Consider the following 24,343-nt stretch of genomic DNA (forward strand, 5'->3'; position numbering starts at 1 on the left):
GGGGGGGGGGGGGGGGGCGCTGTCCTGCCTAGGGCAGCAGGTTTCCTAAATACACCACTGGCTACAGGTATGCACATACAGGAGTTGTTTTACTAAAGGATAAGAGCATGTTCAGTTGCCTAGTAAAGTGTTAATCAGAATGAGGTAAAGATCGGTAAAAATTCACTTTGCAATAATTACCCAGTCATTTGCAAGAAAATGTAAACAGCATTTTTTCTTGCACGTGATTGGATGATCGAAGTCACTATAACTTCACCTCATTCGCTAAGCTAAATGAAAATAACTTTGCTTAGTGAATGAGGAGTGAGAATCTGCTCTGACCTCAATTACCCAATCATGTATGAGCAAAACTCCTGGTTTTTACATTTTCTTTGCACGGGGTATTCTTTGCAAAGTGAACTTTCACATATCTTAGTGAACGAGGTAAAGCTAAATATAAATTCACTTTGCAAAGAAAGCATACTCTACTCCTATTTTAGTAACCCAATCCCTGTGTGTTATCATCATGAGGTCAGGCAACCAACATGACAGCAGTTGTCTGACTTCAGATGACCTCTTACCTGTAGCTCCAAGGTTCTAGGGTCGTCTTTATAAGAGTAGATAAAACTAGGTAAAGTAGTATTAAACCCTCCTCTGTTTAACCCCCTACATATTCACCTATACGTTGCAAACAAACATATACCACAATGTGTGTGCATAAAATCTGTCCTCAGTCACTTACTTTTGATTACTATGAAAACTGCTTCCTCCTCTCACTCCAGTGCCACTTCTTAGGTCTTCCAGGCCAGGGCGGTTGATCACTGTAAAGGTCACATGACTGCCCATGGGACTACATGTCTCATAATTCCTTTGCTCTATTAAAAAATTATGCATGTGTGACCTAAGGCGTGTTCAGTTGCTCAGCCGCTGCGAGTGCTGAGTTAGCAAACTGCCACTAAACGCTGTGCTGCAAGTCAGCGCTTAGCACTGCTAACTTAGCACTCACAGTGGAAGTGAATGTGGATGCAGAGCGCTTAGTGTGACGGAGCTCTGTACCCACCTTCTCCAGCAGCCATTTTAACCTGGCAGCGCTGGAGAAAGGTGCTTGAACCTCCGATAGAGGAAATCACAATTCAGTGTGGGAAGATACAATCTAATTTTTTGGTGGGCGACCACACCGAATATTCGTTGTAAAATTGTATTTATCAGTCAAAAATATTATCCTCCGCCATTTTACTTAGCCGAAGCGTTCACTGAAGCTGCTGCAGCGAACCGAACTGCTGCAGAACAGCTACTCAGCGCTTGGCTAAGAAACTGAACACGCCTCAGCTTAGGAGTTTAGCTGGCAGGCAATCACTGTAGGCAGATCTTGTGATTCAGCTATTCACAGTGTTTGGAGCTGCCTGAGTATGTGGACGTACAAAGTTATGGCATGTCAGGCTGCAATGTGGGGCGGGAGTGCACTCGTAAGGGTGGCTCCAGGGAACCCTGAAGGGGAACGGAGCCCACCCTATAAGCGGAAGCAGGGGCTACTGAATTTTACTATACAAATTGCAAGAAAACAGAAGGCAATTATCAAACATGGTAAGTGCAGTGCAGATGTTTGCTGCTGTATGTCATTTTTTTTTCATTGGAGGGTTTAATAACACTTACGACTTCAGAATTATCATTTAGACTGAATATCCAGATTCTTACATAAGCTCTGTTGTGACTTGTTCTCTTTAAGAAAAAATTAACTTTTGTTGGGCCCTCGCTACACCAGGGGCTTTTCTGTCTTGATAACCAAAAAAGTTACTTATATTTATGTGATTGGGTTGATTCAACTTCACCTTTTGAATGTTCGTTGAGGATGAAGTAAGATTTATGTAGTGCAGTCAAGATGTATTCATTCATTTGGCACATCTTCATCATTTGCTGAGTTTGCCCACTCATGATGCTGTAGCTGGCAAATACAACTCCGTTCCAGCTTCCTCTTTCCTGTGCACTGTGAATACAAAACCACTTTTAACCTGTCATCTGGCAAGCGGGATGTCTAGATCTGTAAGATAATTCTTGTTACTGAGAAAAGCAAAAAAGCAACACAAGTTAAGCCATGAAATAGATAAATATGTAATAGTCACCATGCATACTTATTGGAGTTATGGTATAGCTTACCAGAAAAAGAATTACAGGGCTAGTTTTATTGGATAGAAAGACCAATGAAGAATACATTTAGACCGATAACATGCAGAAAGAGAGGTGATGCTTCAAAACTGATCACTGCTGTAAGACTAAAGGTGAACAGTTGCGCAGATTTGTCGGACCAGTGCTAAAGAAACTAGAAGGTTGACCCTCATATTACATGGCTGTTGGCAAAAGTTAAAATGCCCAATGAAATTGTTGATGCATATGAGACTGGTTTTTGGTTTATTTAGTTACATTGTTGTATGCAGCAATTTCTTAACTGTAGATAAGGATCATATAACATTTCTTAGGTGACATTATTCTATGTGATGTTGTCCAAAATAGCTCATATGTTATCATTTCTGAATCCTCTACCAGGTCCATCAGCACCAGGACAGAGGGGAGACTTTCCAATGTCAGCTCTGCCCTTTCACCTCTTCGCGCCATTTCAGCTTAAAACTCCATATGCGATGCCATCAGCACTTCCTACGGGCAGAGGCCAAAGTGAAGGAAGAGCCCAACGATGTCGACATAAAAGGATCTCCTTTTAATAACTCTTTGGGAAGCCATGATGAGGGAAGTACCTCACCTGGTCAGAACTCTCTTCTTCCTGAACAGTTAAGCCAGATCAGTTCTGTACCTGCCAGTTCACTACATATCAAAGAGGAGCCTAAAGACAGTGACTGCCCCTCTGTGGTGCCCTTCATTGAAAGACCCAACAGCAACAGCAGCATGAAGCTAAAAGATACCTTGGACTTTGTTACATGCCCCTCATCTCTTTTCAGCCAAGATATCTCTGTCAAGATGGCTTCTGATTTTCTGATGAAATTATCAGGTATGCAACACATATATAACCATTTTATTTATACTGTATTTTGGTGGTTTTACAAAAATGCATTATGTTAAGGGTAATGTGCCACACCACTGCCAGCTGTCTGCCAAGAAATGTTATTTTTAGATCTTCTCTGAAGGTGGTAGTTATATAAGCCTACAGATATCTGCTAGGAATTCAGCTTGCCATGGTGGAAGATGTGGCTGCCTAAAGGAGACATCTTTCAATGTATGCTGATTTTATATTTGGTTGTTTTCAACTCACCCATCCCTGGATAACCAAATCTGTGTAGAACCAGGTCACTATATCTCAGAAGAGAATGTTGGTGGCACATTTTAGACCGGCAAAACAGAAGCCGATCCCTCAAGAACTGATAGCTGCCCACTCTTCCTACAGTGTGCTGAACCAGGAGTTTAAATTCTGAGTTTTTCTACCTGAGCAGTTGTTTTTTTGATGCTTGGATTGAACCAAATTCCAAAGAATGCTTAACAAATTACTGTTTTTTTAACTCCATTGGAATGCATCCATCTCTAGCAATTACTGAATAATATAGATCTTGGGTTTAAAAAAAAAATGACAAGCTTTTTCAATGAGCTTGCGTATTTGTGGAGCTCTGTTTACATTTTTTTTATCTTTGTATTTGCCTTTGTCTGTTTTTTCTGTCCTTGATTCTTTCACAATGATGTTTTGCCTTATCCCAGAGATATTTTCCATTTCAAATGCTACTAGATTTCAGCCTCTAACACAGGGTTGAACAATCCCAGAAGCCAGGTAGCCTGTGCTTTTACAATGTACAATGGGTGCCTAACCTTTTTGAGTCATTTCTGCTTTTACGCAAATGTTTCCAAGTTTCTTATAACCTATTGACTCCTAGCATAGAATCACTGACTACTGAAAAGGCAAGTTCTACCCAAATCTATATTCTAGGTAGCTACTTAAATAACTTGTTCACTTCATTGGTATGGTATCCTTACCTTAAAAGTCACATTACAAAGGATTTACCATGATGATGCCTTTGCTATGACCTTATGGGATGGGGCAGAGATACAAACTACAGCTGGGAAATTTTACCATTGCAGTATGAGAGATATAAGAAGTCAATATTTGATTGAGAGGTGCTTATCTAGAACTGAAATGTCATCAGACAGACCTTGTCTGGTACACTTGCAGTGTGCTTTTTCTAAAATGGCAAGGCATAACTACCAGGTAGTGCTACTTTGCAGGAAACAGAACCTGCATATGTGGTGAAATATATGTCTGCCCTTATGTACATATAAAATTACAAACTATAGATAGAAAAAAACAGGTCAATTCACTAAAGGGTGAAGAGTTTGGAGAAGGCAGGAGAAGTGAACAATCTAGAACAGCATAGCTGAACTGGAAAGTGAGCTGAATTGGAGAATTTTTTCAAATCAGATATTTTGGCCTAGAGCAGGGGTCTGAAAGTACCAGCACGCAGGCCAAATCCAGCCCTTGAGCAGGTACTATGTGGCCCGCAGCCATCTGACAAGTCAGGCACACAGTCACAGACCACGTTCCTGACCTGCGGGAGCAGCTACACGGTTTGCATCTCTGTCAGATGCAGACCGCATACCTGCTCCTGTCAGTGCCAGCACCTTTTGGCCAGTGCTCTGACATCCTTCACTGAGCACTGGCCGAAAGGATGGATTGGTAAGTTCTGCACCAGCCAAAGCTGCAGACCAGACTAATCAACCACTGGATCACTAGGGAATGTGCCTCCTCCCTGCAAAAATGTAGGCAGGTGAGGGGGCTCACAGGATGGTGGGAAAGGAGTGTATTTTTTTATGTCGGGGGGGTGTATTATTTTATGAAGGGGGGGATTTTTCGTGTACATACGTGTGTCCAGGATGGTGATTGATTCCTAACTGCATGTTTTCATATCACATACGATTACATGTGGTGTGCAGGCGTTTACATGCAGTGGCTGTCATCCGATCATTAACTTGAATGGGTGACAGCTGCTGCTTGTAAAAGGCGTTGCTCCTAAACTTACAGGTGCGAATGGGGCCTTATTGTATTAGTGAGTGTATTTCTGGTTGTGGGGGGTCGTGTGCATATATCTGTTTCACTCACAGGTATCCTGACAATACACAGAAAGCATCACAAAAAAATATACTGACACTGTACACAAAGAAACCATCACAAACACATACAGTGACATTATAAACACACGCAGACATTAACAATGGTACTGTATTTAGTTACATTTTATTTTGAAGTATGACATTTGGCAAGCAACCCCCACAGGAGGAAAAAATTGTCTCTAGACTCTTCGCCTAGATTGTACACTTCTCCAAACTCTTCACCCTTTAGTGAATAGACCTGAAAGTTTTTTAAACCATAACTCACATTAATTTGATGGTTTTCTTGCATTAGGCAAGTTCTCTTTCATATATTACAAGCATAATGCCTGTATCATAAGAGCTACTACCAGAATAGTTACAATAGCTGTATCGTAGGCATGCTACTTTACATGTAAATTATCTTTACTGTCAGTTGTCAACATACAGCCTGTGCTTTAAAAGCTTGCACAGAGACTTGTATGTCACATGATCTGTGTCATAAAGGGACTGGGTTGTGGATTATTCTTATACAAATCAAGCTAGCATTTGAATCAGATGAATGGTATCCCTAGTGTGTTATTATGTTTGCCAGTCAGTTATACAGATAACTGACCTAGTTTACGTATTATTTTCATCCTCTCAGACCACTGAAAATGAAATGGACTAAGAGCTTGTGTATGAACAACCCCCTGAGTAATATGGTGACAAAACACAGGATAGAAGTGCAAGGATACAACATAAGTGGCACAGATAGGTTCTGTCTTTTGCTCTTTTATAATAGGCTTATCTGTATTGTAGTATTTATTTCGGCCCTTTTGAATATTCGTTCACAATTTGTACACATACAAATCTGTCGGAGGGGCAGTTGCTTCCTAGGCCATGCTGCACTGATACTACAGAATTGGAGACCTCTGAACTCTGTGGTGTTATTAACCTCTTGCCGTCCGCCCGTAGTAAAAAAACGGACGGACGGCACTGCTACATCTGCGGGTTGCCTTCTCCAGACGGCAATTTTTTTCTGCTCGCGCGCGCCCCCTAGCGGGCACGCACGGGCAGAAAAGACCCGACGATTAAACACACCCCTTACCGGGTGTTTCACATATAGGCGATCAGCGGGTCCATAGCCCGCCGATCGCCTATATGTGCTTGTTTTTTCGTCCCTGACCCCTCACCTTGATTCCCGGGATCCGCTGCCCCATCTTGGATCCCGGGACCGGCTCCGAGGGCGTCAGGAGGAGGAGGACGGGAGATCAGCTCCTTGCTGATCTCCGTCCGGGCTGTGAATGCAGAAGTGATGTGTATTACATCACTTCCGCATTCACCTGTCAGTCATCTGGAGAGAGAAGAAGCTGATAAAGCAGATCTCTGCTTCATCAGCTTCTTTTGGGGTCCACAGGGGATATTAGGGGTCTTTTCCCGACGTGACCCCATCTTTTATATTTTACCAAAAAATTGGGTAATAATAAATGTTTTATCATTTAATATAGGGGAAACTGTTGTTTTTTTTTAAATTTCGGTAATTTTTCCTTAATATAGTAAAAAAATAAAACCCCCAGTGGTGAATAAATACCACCAAAAGAAAGCTCTATCTGTCCCCAAAAAAGGGTATAAAATTCATTTCAGTACAGCGCTGCATGACGGAATAAATGTCAGTCAAAGTACCGCAGCGCTGAATACTGAAAAATGGCCTGGATGGGAAGGGGGTTTAACACCGCGGATGTCAACTGGTTAAAGAACAATTGGTTGACATCACATTACTCATCGCAGTGACATTTGCATCTGGGACTGGCACCTTTATGTGATGTCCCTGGTGGGGTTTCTTGTAGCATACCTTGTCTTCTAAATACAATCATAATGACTGGGGAGATGGGGAAAACCAGTGGAATATTCTAAATGAATAGTAATATTGTGAAGTTACATGATTTTTCTGTGATATGAACCTAGGCATACCAAGCACCCATTGAGCAGATGAGAAAATGTTGTTTGCTGCAATGGTAACTAGCAACATCTGAAAATTTGGCATAAAGTATACTTCAAAAACCTATATGAACCCGATAGGACAAATATCTAAAAAAAAAAATACTTCCAGAAATGATGGTTAATTGCACAACATCACAATGTATTTTTAGTTTTGGATAAAGAGTAAGGAAAGAATTGGAACCTCTGATTTTTTTTTTTGCTCTTGGTATTACTTGGCATTACAGATAAGAAGATTCAGCCATTGCTTTAGTTTTGATGGCAACTGTTAGAGACAGAAAGCTATGAGAAGTCCAAAGCCAATTTTACTGTTGTTTCCAGAACAGGAAATAAAGGTCCCTATTCCAATGACAACTTTCTAAGACAGCCCTTGTCAACCAGGGTGACGCAGCACTCAGGGGTGCCTCAGAATTTTCGCATTGAGTTGTGGTTTTCAATTGTGCAGGTCAGCCAGTTGCCAGCACCAAGAAAAAGAATGATGCTAACCCAAGGAGGGTGGCATTCTTTCAGAAGAGGATGAAAGTATGCCTCCCTTTATACCTGCTCCACCTCCCATCTTCTGCCATATTTGTATCATTTACAGCTAATTTGCCTACAAACGTCAGGTGGTCATAATAATCTGCCCACTCAGTGTACACTGTGTATGATGGGTGGCAGCCTCAGTCTCCAGTGATCTGATACCCCTATAGCCAGAGAAAACTTTCCACAATGTTAGGAGGAGATTCCTGCGTTTACAAAAAAAACTGCTTCAAATATCTCACAACACAACAATAATCTGTGACGTAAAAAGAAACAAGTTATGTTATCTTTGTAAAATGTGTAAATGTTTCTGGCAGTGCTTTATCTCATGCAATGTAGAATTCGAGGAATTCTCTTTAAGCTGATTGTTAGTGCTCATACAGAATATATCACATAGACAGGGCAGAGTGTAATGATGATCAGAGCTGGAGATGCCACAAACACTCATGGCCATTAAGGTGTTAGGTCTGTGAAAAGAACCGCTCATGCAAGATCTTCATATAGGGCTTACCGACATACGGTCTGTGCATTTCGAGGGAAAGATATTCCTCTTCCTCAGAGCAAAGCTGCAAATTCCCTTCGCCTTGTAGAAATCTCCTCTAACTCCCTGCTTTGTATCTGAGACAGGAACTGAAGGAAAATCTCTACAGGCCAGAAAATAATAAGCCAACAGGGTTTAAACCCATCCATACACAATCCCATACACACAATTTTATTGGACATGAGTCATGTCCCTATTTTATGTTATCAAATTGTGTTTCACAATATCAACCTATTTTCATGTTTACCATGCCAGGGATCACACATGAAGCTTTATATCAAATGGCACCCTATTCATTAGTTATTAGAAAAAAACATTTACAATACTCTAAAACACATGCTACAAGTGTGTATAATTCACCTAAAAATAGCTGTGTAAGCATTATGATGTTGATCAATAATAGATCACCCCGTGAGTAACTTGATGGTTCCTTGGGTTTGGTATGCTAGGAGGCAACCCAAAGGCTGGTGCAGGATTAGTAATTGCTTTGCAATTGGAGTGTGTGATATAAGTTTTCTTGCAATCTCCATAACTGCCTTACAGCACTGATTCCCCATTCAGCTCTGTCAGGCATTTAGTGAGTGAACGCAGATTTTAATAGCGTTGATTGCTAAGTAGGCAAACATATGATATAAACACTCTGAAATATATAGAATATGATTGAATGTTACAATGTGCAATGAGATGTCCGTGTGATTTTGCTCTCAGTGCACAGCAGTCCCCGAAATGTATAAATCTATTTGTATGTAATCCATTAAAAACAGGTTTTAAACTGATGGTCAACATATTAAAATGTTTGGCATTAAGTCTTTAAAAGGTTTGCACCCAAAATCAATATTTTGGTTATCTGTGTAGTCTGGTAGGCTGAGACACCAACTTTCTTCTTATATCTCATTGGTATTTCAGTGGTGTGATCTACCCATCATAGTTCTAAGCTATTGTCCCACCCACCTTGGACTCATGTGCACATAGCACTGGTGTTGATGAAAACTCCACTTCACGTCTTTTTTGCAAAGCTGCAAGTAGTGCAAATTGTAGTTTATAATTTACAAAGAACATGCTACATACTGTCCTGCACTTGGAGGCTGCACTGGATTTTACAGACCATGTGTGTGTCAGGTATACACTGGCAGTGCCTTGAAATGGTAAATGTAAAACAATGGGTTTGCAGTGATGAAAGGAAGTTTTTAGCCAGCTATTGCTCTATAATTTGCTAACCCTGTTTGGCTTTGTGGTAACCAACCGAATATACTGGTTAACGTTACCCCTTTTTTCACCCTTCCCACAGAAAATTTCCTGATGTTGCTCAGCGTGCCCTTGCTTGGTCACTGATCTGTGCTATACATACAATTTAAAGGCTTGCAGAGCCACAATCCATCTTGTGACCCTTTCCCTTTGTTCCTTGCCATCCACTATAGAGGAGATTAGTCTGTAATTGGAGTTGTCTTCCCAAAATGTAATACCTCAACTAGGGATATGCCGATACCACTTTTTCAAGACCAAGTACAAGTACTTCCCTTATTGAATTGCCGATACCAATTACCGATACTTTTTTTTTTTTTTTTTTATGGGACAGGTGACTTTAAATGATCCATAGTACAACTACATGTTATGTACTATGGATCATGATTTAACCAATCATGTTAGCAGGGGAGCATTGTAAATGTATTGCTGTAGTGGAGGTGTGTGCTGTATATATGTACTACATATACATTACACACGTCCAGTACACTATAGCAATAGATTTACAGTCAGCCCTGTCCCAGCTTCCCTCACTCACAGTTTCACTCCGATCCCTGCTGCCTCACGCGGTGCCTCTCGTAGAAGGTGCTGGGCAGGATCACTGCATCGCATCTCGGTGCTCTGCTTGTGTGAGGCGCTCACAAGTCTGCCCTGCTAACATGAATAGGTTAAATCATGATCCATAGTACGTATACAGCACACACGTCCAGTACACTACAGTAATAGAGTTACAATTATCCCCTGCTAACATGAATAAGTTAAATCATGATCCATAGTACATAATAGTACATAACATGTAGTTGTACTATGGATCATTAACCCATTCATGTTAGCAAAAGAGAATTGTAAATCTACTGCTGCAGTGAATTGGGAATATGTACTGTACATGTACTACATATAGAATGCACTGCAGTAATAGATTTACAATTATCCCCTGCTAACATGAATAGGTTAAATGATCCATAGTACAAAATATGTAGTTGTACCAGGGATCATTTAACCTATTCATGTTAGCATGTCAGAATTGTAAATCTACTGCTGCAGTGCATTCTATATGTAGTACATATACAGTACATATAGAATGCATTGCAGCAGTAGATTTACAATTCTGACCTGCTAACATGAATGGGTTAAATGATCCATAGTACAACTACATAATATGTACATATTATGTACTATGGATCATTTAACCCCTTTATATTAGGAGTTCAGAATTGTAAATCTATTGCTGCAGTGCCTTCTATATGTAGTACATGTACAGTACATATAGAATACACTGCAGCAATAGATTCTTCTTGTTCACACAAAACACTAAGCCTAGGCCCTGTCTTACTTACTGTTGCCTCGATCGCAGTGCCTCACAATGTGCCGAACGGTTTTCCTCACATGTGAGAACATCGTCGGCGCTGAACGGAGGAGCATCACCGATATGGGCGGCGCTCCAGGTGGGGTCCTCTGGGCAGTCGCCGGCCACCTACATTAGGACCCCACCTGGAGCGCTGCCCACAGCAGTGACGCAACGCTCCTCCGCTCAGCGCCGACGAGGTCCTCACATGTGAGGAAAAGCATTCGGCACCTCGGAAGGTACAGAGAAAAAAAACCCAGCACAAGCATTGGCGCTATGCATCGGGGCATTTTGACAAGTACGGGTACTTGTCAAAATGCCCTGTATCAGTCCCGATACCGATGCTAGCTTCGGTATCGGGACATCTCTAACATCAACCATTCTAGTAACCACTTCATAGCCAGTCTCTCTCTTTCTTCCTCTTCCTCTTCATTCCATTTCAGTATGGTGGATTTGCTCCCTTTGGTGAGATCAGTAAGTGTAAAAGAGTAAAGTTGGGTACAAACTAAGGATGTCCCGATACCAGGTACTTACCGATACTTTTTCTTAAAGGAACATGTGAAAATTTTTTTAAACAATACAGACTAATGATTTTAGGGCAGTTTCTTTATAATTATGAAGAACTGTAACTCAATCCATGATTATTCAGCAATGGAGAATGGCAACCAGCAATAGAGGACTACAGATCCCATCAATCCACGATTATACACCAATGGAGGATAGCAACCAGCTATAGAGGACTACAAATCTCAGCAATCCATGATTATTCAGTAATAGAGAATGGTAACCAGCAATCATGGATTGCTGAGATTTGTAGTCCTCTATAGCCGGTTGCCATGCTCTATTTGCTGTATAATCATACAGCACCAATCCATGCTTATACAGCAATTATACAGGGCTGCATTTGGGTCTCACCAGGGCTGCGTTTAGGTATCAGCAGGGCTTAATAAGACCGAGGGTAGTAATATACCTGGTAGGACTCAACCTTTATATCAACATATCCACCTGTGGGATGATATAATCAGATTTGGACATTTCATTTAGTTTTTTTAAGTTGTTACAAAACCTTAGGCTTCTATATGGCTTAGGGATAATCACTATTGGACCACTCGCAGGTATATTGCTCTGTGACCCTAAGGGCTAACATTTTCTGCACCTCTTCTGAAATGGCTTTTCTCTGAGCTTCAGGTACCCGATAAGGTCTTTACAGGCTCAGTCACAATGTCATTGTAAATAATGTTATTTTGCACAGGTCATTGTGAAAAAAACCTTTAGTTTGTATGTAAGAACACCCTCACCTCCTGAATCTAAGGAGCAGACGGGATCACCAACAACCTAACCTCTGTTATATCTTTCAGTGGTAGATATTTTATGTTTGCTTTCTGCTAAAAAAGTCTCACAATCCTCCCATGGCAAGAGTTAGGTTAACATGGTATATTTGGAGGGGCTTTCTTTTTCTGGGCTCGTATACTTGGTAGTTGACATCACTGATTTTTTATCTGATCTTATAGAGACCCTGCCACTTTACCAGAAACGTACTGTCTAAAGTAGCCACCAAAACTCTCCGTCTCCCAGGGTAAAGGTTTTCATTTTAGCAGACTGTTTATAAACTCTGGCCTGTGCTTCTTGGGCTTGCTGCATGTGTTTCCGAACTATGGGCATGCCTGTGGAGGACTTTGAGGTTAAGGCTTTTCCCCATAGTTCTCCTTAGGGTAACGGAAGGACACAAACTAGCGTCCTCCCGTCACCCTAGGCTCAGTATACTGCGAGCTGCTGCTCGAGTAATACTGAGACGCCGCAGCTGAAGCGGATCCCGACAATTATGTCTGGATCCGCCCAGCTGCGTGAGTGACAGCTGGCTCTGCCTATCTAGAGGCAGAGCCAGCTGTACCCGCCCCCTCCCCCGTCCGTTCCGCCAGTCAGCGCTGGAGGTTCGGACAGGGGAGGGGGGAATCCAGCCCCTCCCCTGTCACGGCAGAGAGCTGTGACAGGATCGAGAGGTGAGCGAACGCCGGTATGTGTTCGCTCACTTCCCGATCTACTAAGCTGACCTATGACAGTCTCATTGTCACAGGTCGGCTAGAACTATGAGGTGAGTGAAAAGCACTCACCTCATAGTTCTCCTTTAACATGAAGTCCCAGTCTTTTACATCCTCGTCAACCAGTCATACTTTTCAGGGCTTTATGGAACCGTTCTACCAACCCATCAGTTTAGGGGTCGCTACACTAATTTTTAACAACGGACACAGGTCTTTGGTTACCTTTTGATAGGGGTTCTTTGGTTTGTTAATATGTCCTTCGGAATACTGGTATGGGAAAACATGTGGAACAGCTCTTCCACTAAAAACTTAGACATGTTTCTTAAAGGGATTGCTTCTGGATACTGCGTTGCAGTGGCTCGACCACTTCAGGGGGGAAATCAACGTAAAGGGACAAACCCACGTTTTTGTGTGGTGTCCCCTTAAAATCTATGACATTTTAGACTGGGGTGCCTTGAGATTGTACATACTTTTAAAGGGTGCCATGACTAAAATAAGGTTGAGGAACGCTGCCTCAATAGACTGAAGAGAATGCACATTATTGCAGAATGTAATATAATCTAAAATAAAAAACAAAGAGGGTGCATCTAAATGTAGACCATTGCAGTTCAGGCCAACTCTTTATATGCAGTGTTGCTAAAGCCCAGAGGTACCAGAAGTAATGAATGTGTCTTTTACTCCCTGTGTTGCTGCTTAACTGATGAAGAAGCAGTGAACCCCACATTGAATATTAGCCTGCTAAAAATATTATTGTATCACTGGTGGTGTGGCTACCAGAGGGATTGTACAAAGTAAGGTACACACACAGTTTTTATATTTTCTTTTATTGACATACCGGCAGCTACTATAGCGGAATGACGAGAGAAGACCTTGCCACCTGCATTGACTGCAGTCAAGCGAGTACGTCATGTTCACACCATTGAATTTTAGATGCAATTCTGTACAGTAAAAAATCTTCTGCTTGAAGCAGCTTTCATGCGGTTTAATCAAAACGTGCTACATAGATTGTAATTGTAATGCATATAAAAGCACCTAAAACACACATGTAACACACTGCACCGCAAAGTTACAACCTGCCCCAGCTCAGTCTCATCTGCAGGGGAGCATTCTTGAGCTATTGGAGCCGGAGTGAGTCACAATGATGTGCATTTAGAAAACCACTCTTGGTTTATATTTTCAATATTGCTTTACCTTATGTTCTTGGGGATAGAGGAGTCACTCTACCATGTGCATCACATCCGAATGTCTATTGTTAATTTATTATGATTGCTGCTTTCACTGAAGTTTCACTCCCCTGCAGGGTTATTGCTGTGTGCATATTGAATGTAAAATCATAGAACATAAATTGGTTATGTACAAAACTTAACATCCTGAAATGTAATAACCATTCTGCATTGTCAGGATTCAAAGGGTACCTAACTGGGAAATATTTCTGAAATGACTGATATACCTTTTGAAGGATACTGTGCATCTGTGAAGAATAGATTTGTCTGCTCAAAGTTTAATCATTTTGCAGCTTTATAATGTCCCCTGTATCTTCATCATGTTGACAAATTATAATCTTGCAAATTACAAAAATTATGAGCCAGCCATGTTAAATCAGAGAAGCAATCACACAGTAACAAAGTTGCATTTAGGGATTTAAAATAAAACTGTTTTGGTGTTTGCTGAAATGCAGCTTTTTTTTGTTCCTTTGATGATTACAAATACCATTAGAAGCCTCAAGAGATTGACAGTAGTCTTAAAAGGATGGTAATTGGCTACTGGAAAATACAAGTTGCATTTCACTAAATGTCATAGCTAAATGACTTGTCGCTAGAAATATTACAGTATATTGTTCTCTGAATTTTTTTTTTTTAATGCTTTGTGCTGTGTTCCTGGAAAAGCTTAGTGTTCCTATGTCCTTTGCTCCTTAGAGAGTGTAGCTCCTTTGACCTTTAAATACAGGCGAGAGAAGAGGCTTCAGTGGTTATAAAGATCACATTTTAGACAAAGGGGAAAAAATATGAAAGTCAAAGAATAGGGAGGCGACTATCTAGAGGATGAACTATGATTTAGGTATTAACCTTAATTTGTTTTTGCTTTTCTACACCTGTCAGCATTTAAAATGTATTCTTAAATTGTTTTATATACATTTTATACGTTTTAATAGTTTAATAAACACTCCATATCTTTTCATTTCTTCTTGTACTCCTAAAACAAGCTGTTTATAAGAAAATGGCAATGATTCGGGTTTTTTTTAAATTTGATTTTTTTTTTTAAATTGTACTCCAGGTTGCCATGAGACTTTTTGATATGGATTGTCTTGAAAATGCCAAGCTGATGGGAGGGCACTAGGGATGTTTATATGTCCGCTAACTGTGCCATATAAGCAGCCTTTTAAACTTCACTTTATGTCCAGTCTCAAGTATGTAAATTGTATAATTATTGAACAGTGACCCTTAAATAGTCAAGTTAGGCCTCAGACATAAAAGTGTCTAAATGAACAGACATTATTATGGTAGCCAATAAGTTGTCTTTTATTTTCCATACTGGACTAGAGACATAGTAGAGGTTAATACAGACCATGCCACACTAGCAGTCAATTCGCCAGCAACCGGATCACTAAATAGAGCACTTCCCTACTTCAGCAGGGTTGCCTTGTTGCTGGCTGAAATGTTGCAGTGACGAGACAACATTTTACATGTCCAGCCAGTGAGGGAGTAACACAGTAAAGGCTTGTTCACACCAACGTCTTGCAACGCAGCATGTATGTGCTGGTGGGTTGTACTGCCATTTATTTAAAATTATTTCAGCTGAGCTATACAGGCCCATGTTAGGTTTATGGGGAGTCAGATATAAGCAGACATGTGTCCATTTACTGTACATCTGATTACACCTGATCCATTATGATCAGGTCCACTAAAATGGAACGCTGTTCCATTTTTTTTTCTTGGAGTCTGGGGTAATCGGATGTAAATGAATGCATGTCCGTTTAGTTCCGGCTACCCATAAACTAACATTGAAATTCCATCAGATTTGCCTGAAAAACCTTATCTGACTGCCTTGATCTGAAAGGGATCTTAAAGAAGAACTGTAGGCAAAACTTATATTAACCCTGGCAGTGGGGCTACCTCTGCACTGCAAGGGTTAACTGCTAGTTAAAAAGTTATACTCGCCCGAACCGCTGAGCCTGCTTCGCCAGTCTCTGAAGCCTCTCTTCTCCTACGCTGCAGCATTAAAATGTTCCTTGTGTCCTCACGCTTATACGTTGTGTAAGAATGTGATGATTTACAGGACCTTAGGCCGCTGCAGCGGAGGGGGAGAGAGGCTGAAGGACGGGTCTAAGAGCAAGTCGGCTCCGCGGTTCAGGCGGGTATAACTTTTTTAGCACCTAGACAAAAAAAGGGCAGTTAACTCTTGCAGTACAGGGGTAGCCTGGAGTTCTTTCATGTGAATGGGCCCTAAAAGAGTATAAAGTGAAGAAATGGATGAATGCAACATAACACTAACCAGTTTCTATGGACTGTCAAATGATCTAAAGTGTTGGTGGTACCCTACCTTGATCCATTTGGGTGTTTTAAAATTGAACGTAGTTGAAAATGCCTGAAAATTGCTGTTTGCGTGACCCTCATTATTTACTAAGGCAGTGAAAAGGGCAAAGAATATTAAATCAGCAACTGGCCAGATTAGTTAGGTTGGTTATTGACTTGTTGCTATGAGTTGCTGCATTATAGACATCATCACTGCTTTTTGCGCTGCCTAATAAAACAGCCTGAATGTTGCTTTGCAATTGCATAGATCATTGCAGACACGACTGTAAATTTCCATTACCATCACCCTACACAATAAAAGTAAAGTCAATTGGTCAGTTAGCATTTCTTAGAATGAAATATTAGTTCCTAAACAAAAGCTTTGTTTTTATGATCATTTGAATAGCTCCTGTCATAAAACTATTTGGTTAGTGGAGTTACATGTGTAGAACCGTTATTGTTGCCACGAATCTGAGATACTGTAATCCACGAGCAAGAAAATGAAATCACACTGGTCTTTAAATTCTCTACAATAGTAGAATACAAAAGGTCACAGCCAGCTGTCAGAATGAACTCTATACATCAGATTGCACAGTGAGAAATCTATTGAAATCCTGATATGCCAGGAGACACATGCAAATGTGTTTCATTTATGCAAAAGGCCCAGCCATTTCATGGTGACTTACTAAAGGTCCCTGCACCTGACCTATAAGCTTTGTTGCCTAGCAACATGGTATAAAGTCACAGGGGTTGAAGGATGTATCTGTAATATTTTCCTCACTTGGATGCAGCATTTGGATGGTAATGTAAACGTGTACACTCATCTTGTATGTGAAATAGGATGTGTTTTTCCATTCCTTAGTTTTAAGGAACACTTTTGTTTTCTTCTATAACACAGAGCTGCATGACATTGATGGTTATCAAAAACCTATTTTGGACTGGGTTAAAAATAATGATAATGCTAATATTTTTTGTCACCGTGCATGTTTTGAGTTTGCCGGAGAATGGGACTAGATTTATAGCAAAGGTATAGAGCTTATTTTGTTCATTGCTTACCATGTGGCAAAATTCAGACCTGGTTATCTGGTAACCTTGGCAATTGCCAGAAAAGATGGGGTATCTGTTGGTTAACGGCCTTCATGTTCCTAGCTCTAAATGAGGTACAGGGGGTGAGTTTAAAGAAGAACTCCATGAATTTTAAAAACGTACCCTTGCACTGGAGTTACTCCTGCACTATTTTATCTAGAGTCGTCAAAGAAAATATACTCCATGATACTCGGTTTTGCTGGGCTGCTAGACCGGCCGGTCCCGCAACCTCTTCTTCCCTCAGCCCCCACCACTGACGTCGTCATGTCTAATGCAGGTCCTTCCACTTGCATTAGACGCGAGGACGCACAGGGACATTCCACAGCCAGAGCAGAGCGGAGGGGGAGAAAGATGAGCACTGACCAAAGATCAGGTGAGTATATCTGCTTTATTTGACTTCCCTAGACAAAACCAGCAAGTAACCCTTGCAGTATGAGGGTAGCCCTACTGCAAGGGTAAGTTTTTAAAATTCCTGGAGTTGTTCTTTACGCCATCTGCCATAGCTTAAAACTGCACACTAGTTAGACAGATACACAAATGGGATGCATGCAAGCGAGCCGTTTTACCTACCTGTGTTTTTGCCCATCCCATTCTGAGATTTGCACAGCTTTGCCACAAAGCACAGTCTTGTCTGTGAGGGCTGACCTGTCTGACCTGATTTTCCTCTGCTGCAGTTTGGTAACACTTATAGTTCTTGTCCCTCCCCCAGCCTGTTACTGCTCTGCAGAGGTTGAGTCCAGATCAAATTCAGGTACTTGCACAGCTTGTATTTAAAAATACATTTAATGATGAATTAGGCCAGGTTCACACCTGGTCGATCCATGACCGTGAATCAATCATGCACAAAACCGTGCGGATGACTGCGCGGTCACCGAATCACACACCACTGCCGATCGCGCTGGCGGTGCCATTCTTTTCTAACTCCAGTAGCCCCAGACAGATTGCGTGGTTTCCTGCTGCAATACCGCCTGTGCAATTGCACACAATCGCGGTTTAAAAAACTTTTTTCACCACACGGATGTAACTTCATTGAAATAAATGGGGCCGTGCTGCAACCACTGTGTGCACAGGATCGCGCAGTCCCAGGACCACCGAAGTTTGCACCAGCCCTCAATAAATAAGAGCCTCTAGGTCTTTTTTTTACAGATCCATGCAGTCACATATAATGGTGCCAATGGAGGATGCTGTTCATGTAAAACTGCTTAAAAATGTATTATCTTTCCTGTACATTACTGTAGTGAGGTAGCAATCAAGCCAATAACACATCTTATTCTTTCACTGGCAAATATTGGTCACATGCATCAGTATTTGTTGGTATATTTTTAAGCCACAGCATTTTTACATACTGGTCAGTTACTTTTTTGTATTTAAAACAATAGCATAGTGATATGTGATAATATGTAGTAGGTATGCCAAGGTGGACTGAAGGAAGCATTTGCGTTTCCAGCTCTGACCGAGTTTTTACCACAAGCCTTCATTGTGTCAATCTGTTTGGCTGTAAATGCATTATTTGCATGTCCTTTCTCCAATTGCATCACATTCTGAAAAGATTCTAGTTTGACAGCTGTAATCCAGAACTGAAACTCTGGAGAGAACAATGACATACCTTCACTCAGGGTCCTATTTTAAGAAAATGTTGAACATGCTGGTACCCCAAGCATTGGTTTGCCATTGTTCTAGAACTTCTAGGACACAAAAAGTGCTTTCCTATAAAATGCACTGAATGAATGGGAATTCTAATAAGCTGGGAACCCCAATATAACCAGCTGACAGCTCTTACTTACCTTCCATGGGAGACAGCCAGTCTCGTGCTTATCCTGCCAAGTCTTCTCTGTGGCATCCTCATTCTAAGGTCATGAGCTATTGCAAGATTTGTGCCTGTGTCTTCTGCTGGCATACATGTTGAGTTGTCAACCTGCCTGTAAAATCACTGAGAGGTTAACTTAGGTGTGGGTTACTGCATTACATCACTGTCTGGTCAAGTTTCTCGTTGGTTCTTGTGAGCTTTCAAGTCACGTTTGATCCCAATTGTTATTCTGGTTTTGACCCAAGTCCCACCTATTGATCTGCTTGCCGGTCTGCCTCCTGCCTTAAACCTTTCCCTGTTTTTTCCCTTTACCTGTTTGTCACCTACTTTAGCAACTGGACTTATCTGTGCTTTTCGACTTGGTACTTCGCTTAGTTCTGTCTGGTTGTCAGCTTCATCATCGGACCAATAAAACCTGGGAAATGCTGAAACGCAACAGATAAAACCTGGGAAATGCTGTGTAGCCAAAATGACATCAGCTAAAATTGTGGGATCAGGGGGAAAGATCCTACATCTGTCACCAGTATTCGTTAGGCCAAAGTTTTTATTGTACTACTGAATTTGGTTCCTATATATTTAGGCTTGCCAATGTTGACAGTCTAGGGCTACTTACAAGATTTAATTTCATACAATTAAAAAAAATATATAAAAACAAATTGTATTTTGAAAGTAATACATTTTTCTACTAATTCTACTTGTAATGCCTCTTTACCAGGAATGTTATTCACATGTTCTTTTTTTCCTCAGTAGTTGGATTCAAGATCATCAGTAATAAGAATAAGTTCCTCGTCTTTCATTATTTAAACACTTTTCCTCTGAGGGCTCGTACATACTAGCCTGCCTGCTAAAACAGAGTGTTTTAGCAGGTGTTGTAGCGTGTTGTGACAGTTTTTTTGGTATGATGCACTGTCCCAGTACATCACACTATTTCACAGGTGACCTGCTGTGCTGTCCAGTACGCTGTGGAAAAAAATGCAGCACACCGGCATTGTGGTGTGAAGGGGCCACATAGAAAACAGTTGCTTTCTATGTGCCTTAGTGGTGACTGGCGTTGTTCAGTTGCTGAACAACGCCAGTCACCACTATTGTGTGAAGAGTCCTTAGTCTGTCCACATAGCACCCTCTTTTCTCATGAGCACAGTGCATTGTGTTGCTATGAATGGAAAAGCAAGGCATTTTTGTTCAAGTTGTTTTTTATTTTTAAAAAAAGGTATGAATGGCATTTACAAATTCTCTTGCAAATGTTTCAAGACACAAACAGATTTGTAGAAAAAGAAATTTAGACATATATGGCAAGTTTCAGACTTGTTGTTTTTAAGGCGCAAATTTCAGACTTGTTCTCTGGGGTGCTCATCTTTATCCTTTCTTCTCCACATGGTGAGTCAGAACATGTATGTGCAAATCATATCTGATACTTCTTCCACTGCATGCCTATTCTGTCTCAGTGATTCACTAACAGGGCTATTCACAAAAGGGTGAAGAGTTTGGAGAAGGCAGGAGAAGTGACCAATCTAGGACAACATAGCTGAACTGAAAAGTGAGCTGAATTGGAGAATTTTTCCAGTTCAGCTATGTTGTCCTAGATCTGGGGTGCCCAATTGTTCTCCTGCCTCCTCCACACTCTTCACCCTTTTGTGACTAGCCCTGTAAGTGTTTAAGTTAGGATAAGTATGACATCTTCAATCAGTGCTTGCTGCCATATCTCTATCCCAATAGGCTTTCCTTAAGCCGAACCTGTGTTTAGAGCAAAGCTATTTTTTAATACTGATTGGTTCCTTTTTGATATATAATTAAAGTGGAAGAAAGGAATACTATTATACTTATTGGAATTAATTTAAAGTGAAGGAAAATAACCTGTTTGCTTTCTAAATTGTTTTTCTTCTGTGCGCTCTAGGTAACCGCAAAGCTCTGACGTTCCAGCCCATCTTTCTTCCACTTTAACTGTGTTGTAGTAAACCATTACCCAATGGGTTTTGGTTGGTTATGGTATGCTATGGGTACTACACACCGCAGTTTACTTTTTTTTTTTTTTTTTCATGTGTCTGATAATGATAAAATAATATATCTCAGATTTTAACAAGACTTTGGAAGATTAACTGACACACAGCCTAAGGGGCCTGTTTGTAAAATTAAACCTCCATTGCATTATAAGATTGAACCTCCACTGAGTTGCTGATCTCCAGCTGCTCCAGTGTGTGTGAATACCTGCTTCCCCTTCCACACTGTATCTTCCTCCCACAAAGTTGCATATCACTTTGTGTGGGAGGGGGGTTCGGGGACAGGACAGGTATTGAACACACTCAGAAGTGTCGGATACCTGCAATGGATAATGTAGAAGTTCTTGTTGCACTCCTTACCGGAAATCCCAGACGATAAGGGAGGGTGCTTGGAATGGCTGTGAATGGCAACGCTATAAGCATAAGATTTTTGAACAATGTCACCAGCACACCATAGATCCTTCAGGAATCACCAAATGTTCATTTTATTGAACAAATCGTCAAGAATGGTAACAAGCACTTGCGGGACCTTGCAGGGTCCCTTTATCAGACTTTTGGGATCTCGCAGGGTCCCTTTATCAGGCTTTAAATTGTTAAAGTCTGATGAAGGGACCCTGCAAGGTCCCGAAAGTGCTTGTTACCATTCTTGACGATTTGTTCAATAAAATTAACATTTGGTGATTCTGGAAGGATCTATAGTGTGCTGGTGACATTCTTCAAAAATCGGATACGTGCAATGGTCTGGGATCAGCAATTAACCCACCGCCTGAAGAGATAAGTATAGAGCCACCAGGTCTGATGAAACTCCAACTCTCTCCATGCATCTGCCTCTGGGAGTCATGCCTGTGGCTATCAGAGTCTTGTGATGCCTAGTGGGATTTGTAGTTGTACCACAGCTGAAGGGCCGGAGTTTGCCTACCCCTGGTATAGATCTGGCACCATCTTTTACAGGCTGGCATTTTTTTACTATGTAGTAAGTAAAGGCAGTAGTGGCAGGGTCACTTTAAGCATTGCAAATGAAAACTTTTGCAAGCTTGACTACCTGTTACGCGTTACTAAGTGCCCTGGTGCCCGAAGCTTTTGCTCATACTATCCACATAGATTAAAAGCTTTCAGTTTGGAAATATGGTATTCTTGGCCAAAATGTAGCTGTCTAGTCTGTGCAGAGATCATGTTAATGTTTTATCATTGCATTGTGTTGAAGGAGCTGCTTGTTTCCTGGGTCAATACTTATTTGGTTTGCCAGGAATGCAGCTGTCCTACATCATGGTCATACTGTCACCCTGGCTTAGTTTGCTGACTTTTTCATGAGATTAAATTAAAGAAACAGCTCAGTCTGGATATTTTTTTCCATTTACTCTTTGACCTCAGAGATGACCTGATGCTTTTTCTACTAATTGTTATATCCTTCCTCTGTTTGTTCCCTTAATCTATTTTTATAGCTTCAGTCAATATCCAGCTATCTAGTGAAATTTCTTTCCAGGATGATATGCATCAGTTATGACAACGGCAGGTTATGATATTGTGTCTTTTTTCATATTGGTTTTTTAAATTGTATTCTGTTTTACTTTAAAAACGCAAGCTTTAACTTGTAATAAATAATACATTTCTTGATACTGCATGCATTTACGCAACTTCTTTGGATGGTTGAATTTAGCAGCAGTTACATAGCAGGCCCTTCGATTTTTTTGGAGACGTTGATGGGTGCTTTATTATTTGGATATACATAATTGCCATTTAAAATTGTGACCTGAGAAATAAAATTACTCGGAACCATTGATCCCCAAGACGGAACCTGCATCGAGACCAAGGATTGTGTGTTAGCTGTGTATTGAAGACCTTTTTTTTTTTTTAGCTCAGGAGGAGAGTTGTGAAGGACCAAGGTTCTTGTGAGACTTCAGGTTTGCTTTAGGATTATTTAAAGGGATATGTAGCTGCTAATACCTTCCACGTTTTCAGAATGATTTTGACTGGGTATGTCAACTTCTTTAAGGGGGGCTGCATGATCTCTACTGTGTGCTTCACCTACTTAATTTTAAAGTACATCTAAAGCCAAAACTTTTTTTGTTTTTTGCCATCCGTGTCTCATTAGGGAGTTTTCCCTTCATTTTCTGTCCTGTAGACTCAATAGTGAGAAGATATCTTTCCAATGTGAGGGATATTCCCTCTTAGAAATTTGTCAAGTAAAAAAGTGTCCGTATTGGAAGATTCTTCTCTGTTCATGTTCTGGTGGCAACTCAAAATGCTGTATTTGCCCTCACTTTCCTTCCCAGTGACACTCGTGATCAGGAAAATTAGGGAGAGTGAATCTCCTTAAAGGGGACATAGGTGCCAATTAAAATGTGGCAGTTGTTCGAAACCCTCACTACTCTATCCAAATCCAAAAAAGGTTTTGTCTTTAGTTATACTTTAAAGCAGAACTTAACCCAAGAACATCATTATTCACTGGATTACCAGGTGAAAAAAAGGAAAAGAGTCTGATAAAAAGATAACGAATGGACTACGTGCAAAAAGCTGGTAAGCTGCAATATATTACATTTTTGTTTGGAACATATTTTGTATGTATTTTGCTACAAACTAAGTAAAGAAGTGTAATTTATCAAATAGTAAAAGGTGAGGGTACTTTCTTTTTACTGTTTTTTTTAATCCTTAACCACTTTCTGTCCGGCCGTTGTAATTAAATGGCCGGACACTGGCTTCTAGAATGCGGGTGGCCATTTTAAAACGTCCTTTCCCCACTTACGCTTGTGCACGCCACTCAGTGCACACACAAGCTGGAAACAGACTATAATTTGAACAGCTGGCAATGCTTCTTTACCTACAAGTGTTCATGCAGCTATAGAGCTGCCCAATCGCTTGTATGATGTCTGCATGTGTGCAGAACCCTCCCCGGCTCCGCTGTTCCCCGTGTGGGCCTCGGGCCAACACGGCAGCTCTGTGAACGGAGGGAGAACAGCACACTCCCACTAATATCCCCCCCGGTCTCTGAATGCGGAAGTAATGAATGTGGAAGTGATGTGCATTACATCTCTTCCGCATTCAGCTTTCATTTCTCTTCTCTAGCTGGAGAAAAGCTGGTGAAGCAGATCTCTGCTTCTTCAGCTTCTTTGGGGGTTCCTAGCTGACATTAGTGGTCTCTGTAAACTTGCTTCCTATCCCCCTATGTGATAGCAATAGCAAGTTTAGTGTAAAAAAAAATACAACAACTTTAACCACTCCG

General features: G+C 41.0%; 1 protein-coding gene across 1 annotated transcript in view; it reads left to right on the forward strand.

Moving 5' to 3' along the window:
* Positions 1-24,343, forward strand: part of ZNF827 (zinc finger protein 827) — a 161,192-nt gene that overhangs the window by 64,740 nt on the left and 72,109 nt on the right. Inside the window, exon 4 of the mRNA XM_018552983.1 lies at positions 2,521-2,977. Within this exon, the coding sequence (XP_018408485.1) occupies positions 2,521-2,977 (457 nt within the window). The remainder of the gene's footprint in view (positions 1-2,520; positions 2,978-24,343) is intronic.

The sequence above is a fragment of the Nanorana parkeri genome, unplaced genomic scaffold (assembly GCF_000935625.1).
Source record: "Nanorana parkeri isolate BGI_ZX_2015 unplaced genomic scaffold, ASM93562v1 scaffold104, whole genome shotgun sequence".
Lineage (NCBI taxonomy): Eukaryota > Metazoa > Chordata > Amphibia > Anura > Dicroglossidae > Nanorana > Nanorana parkeri.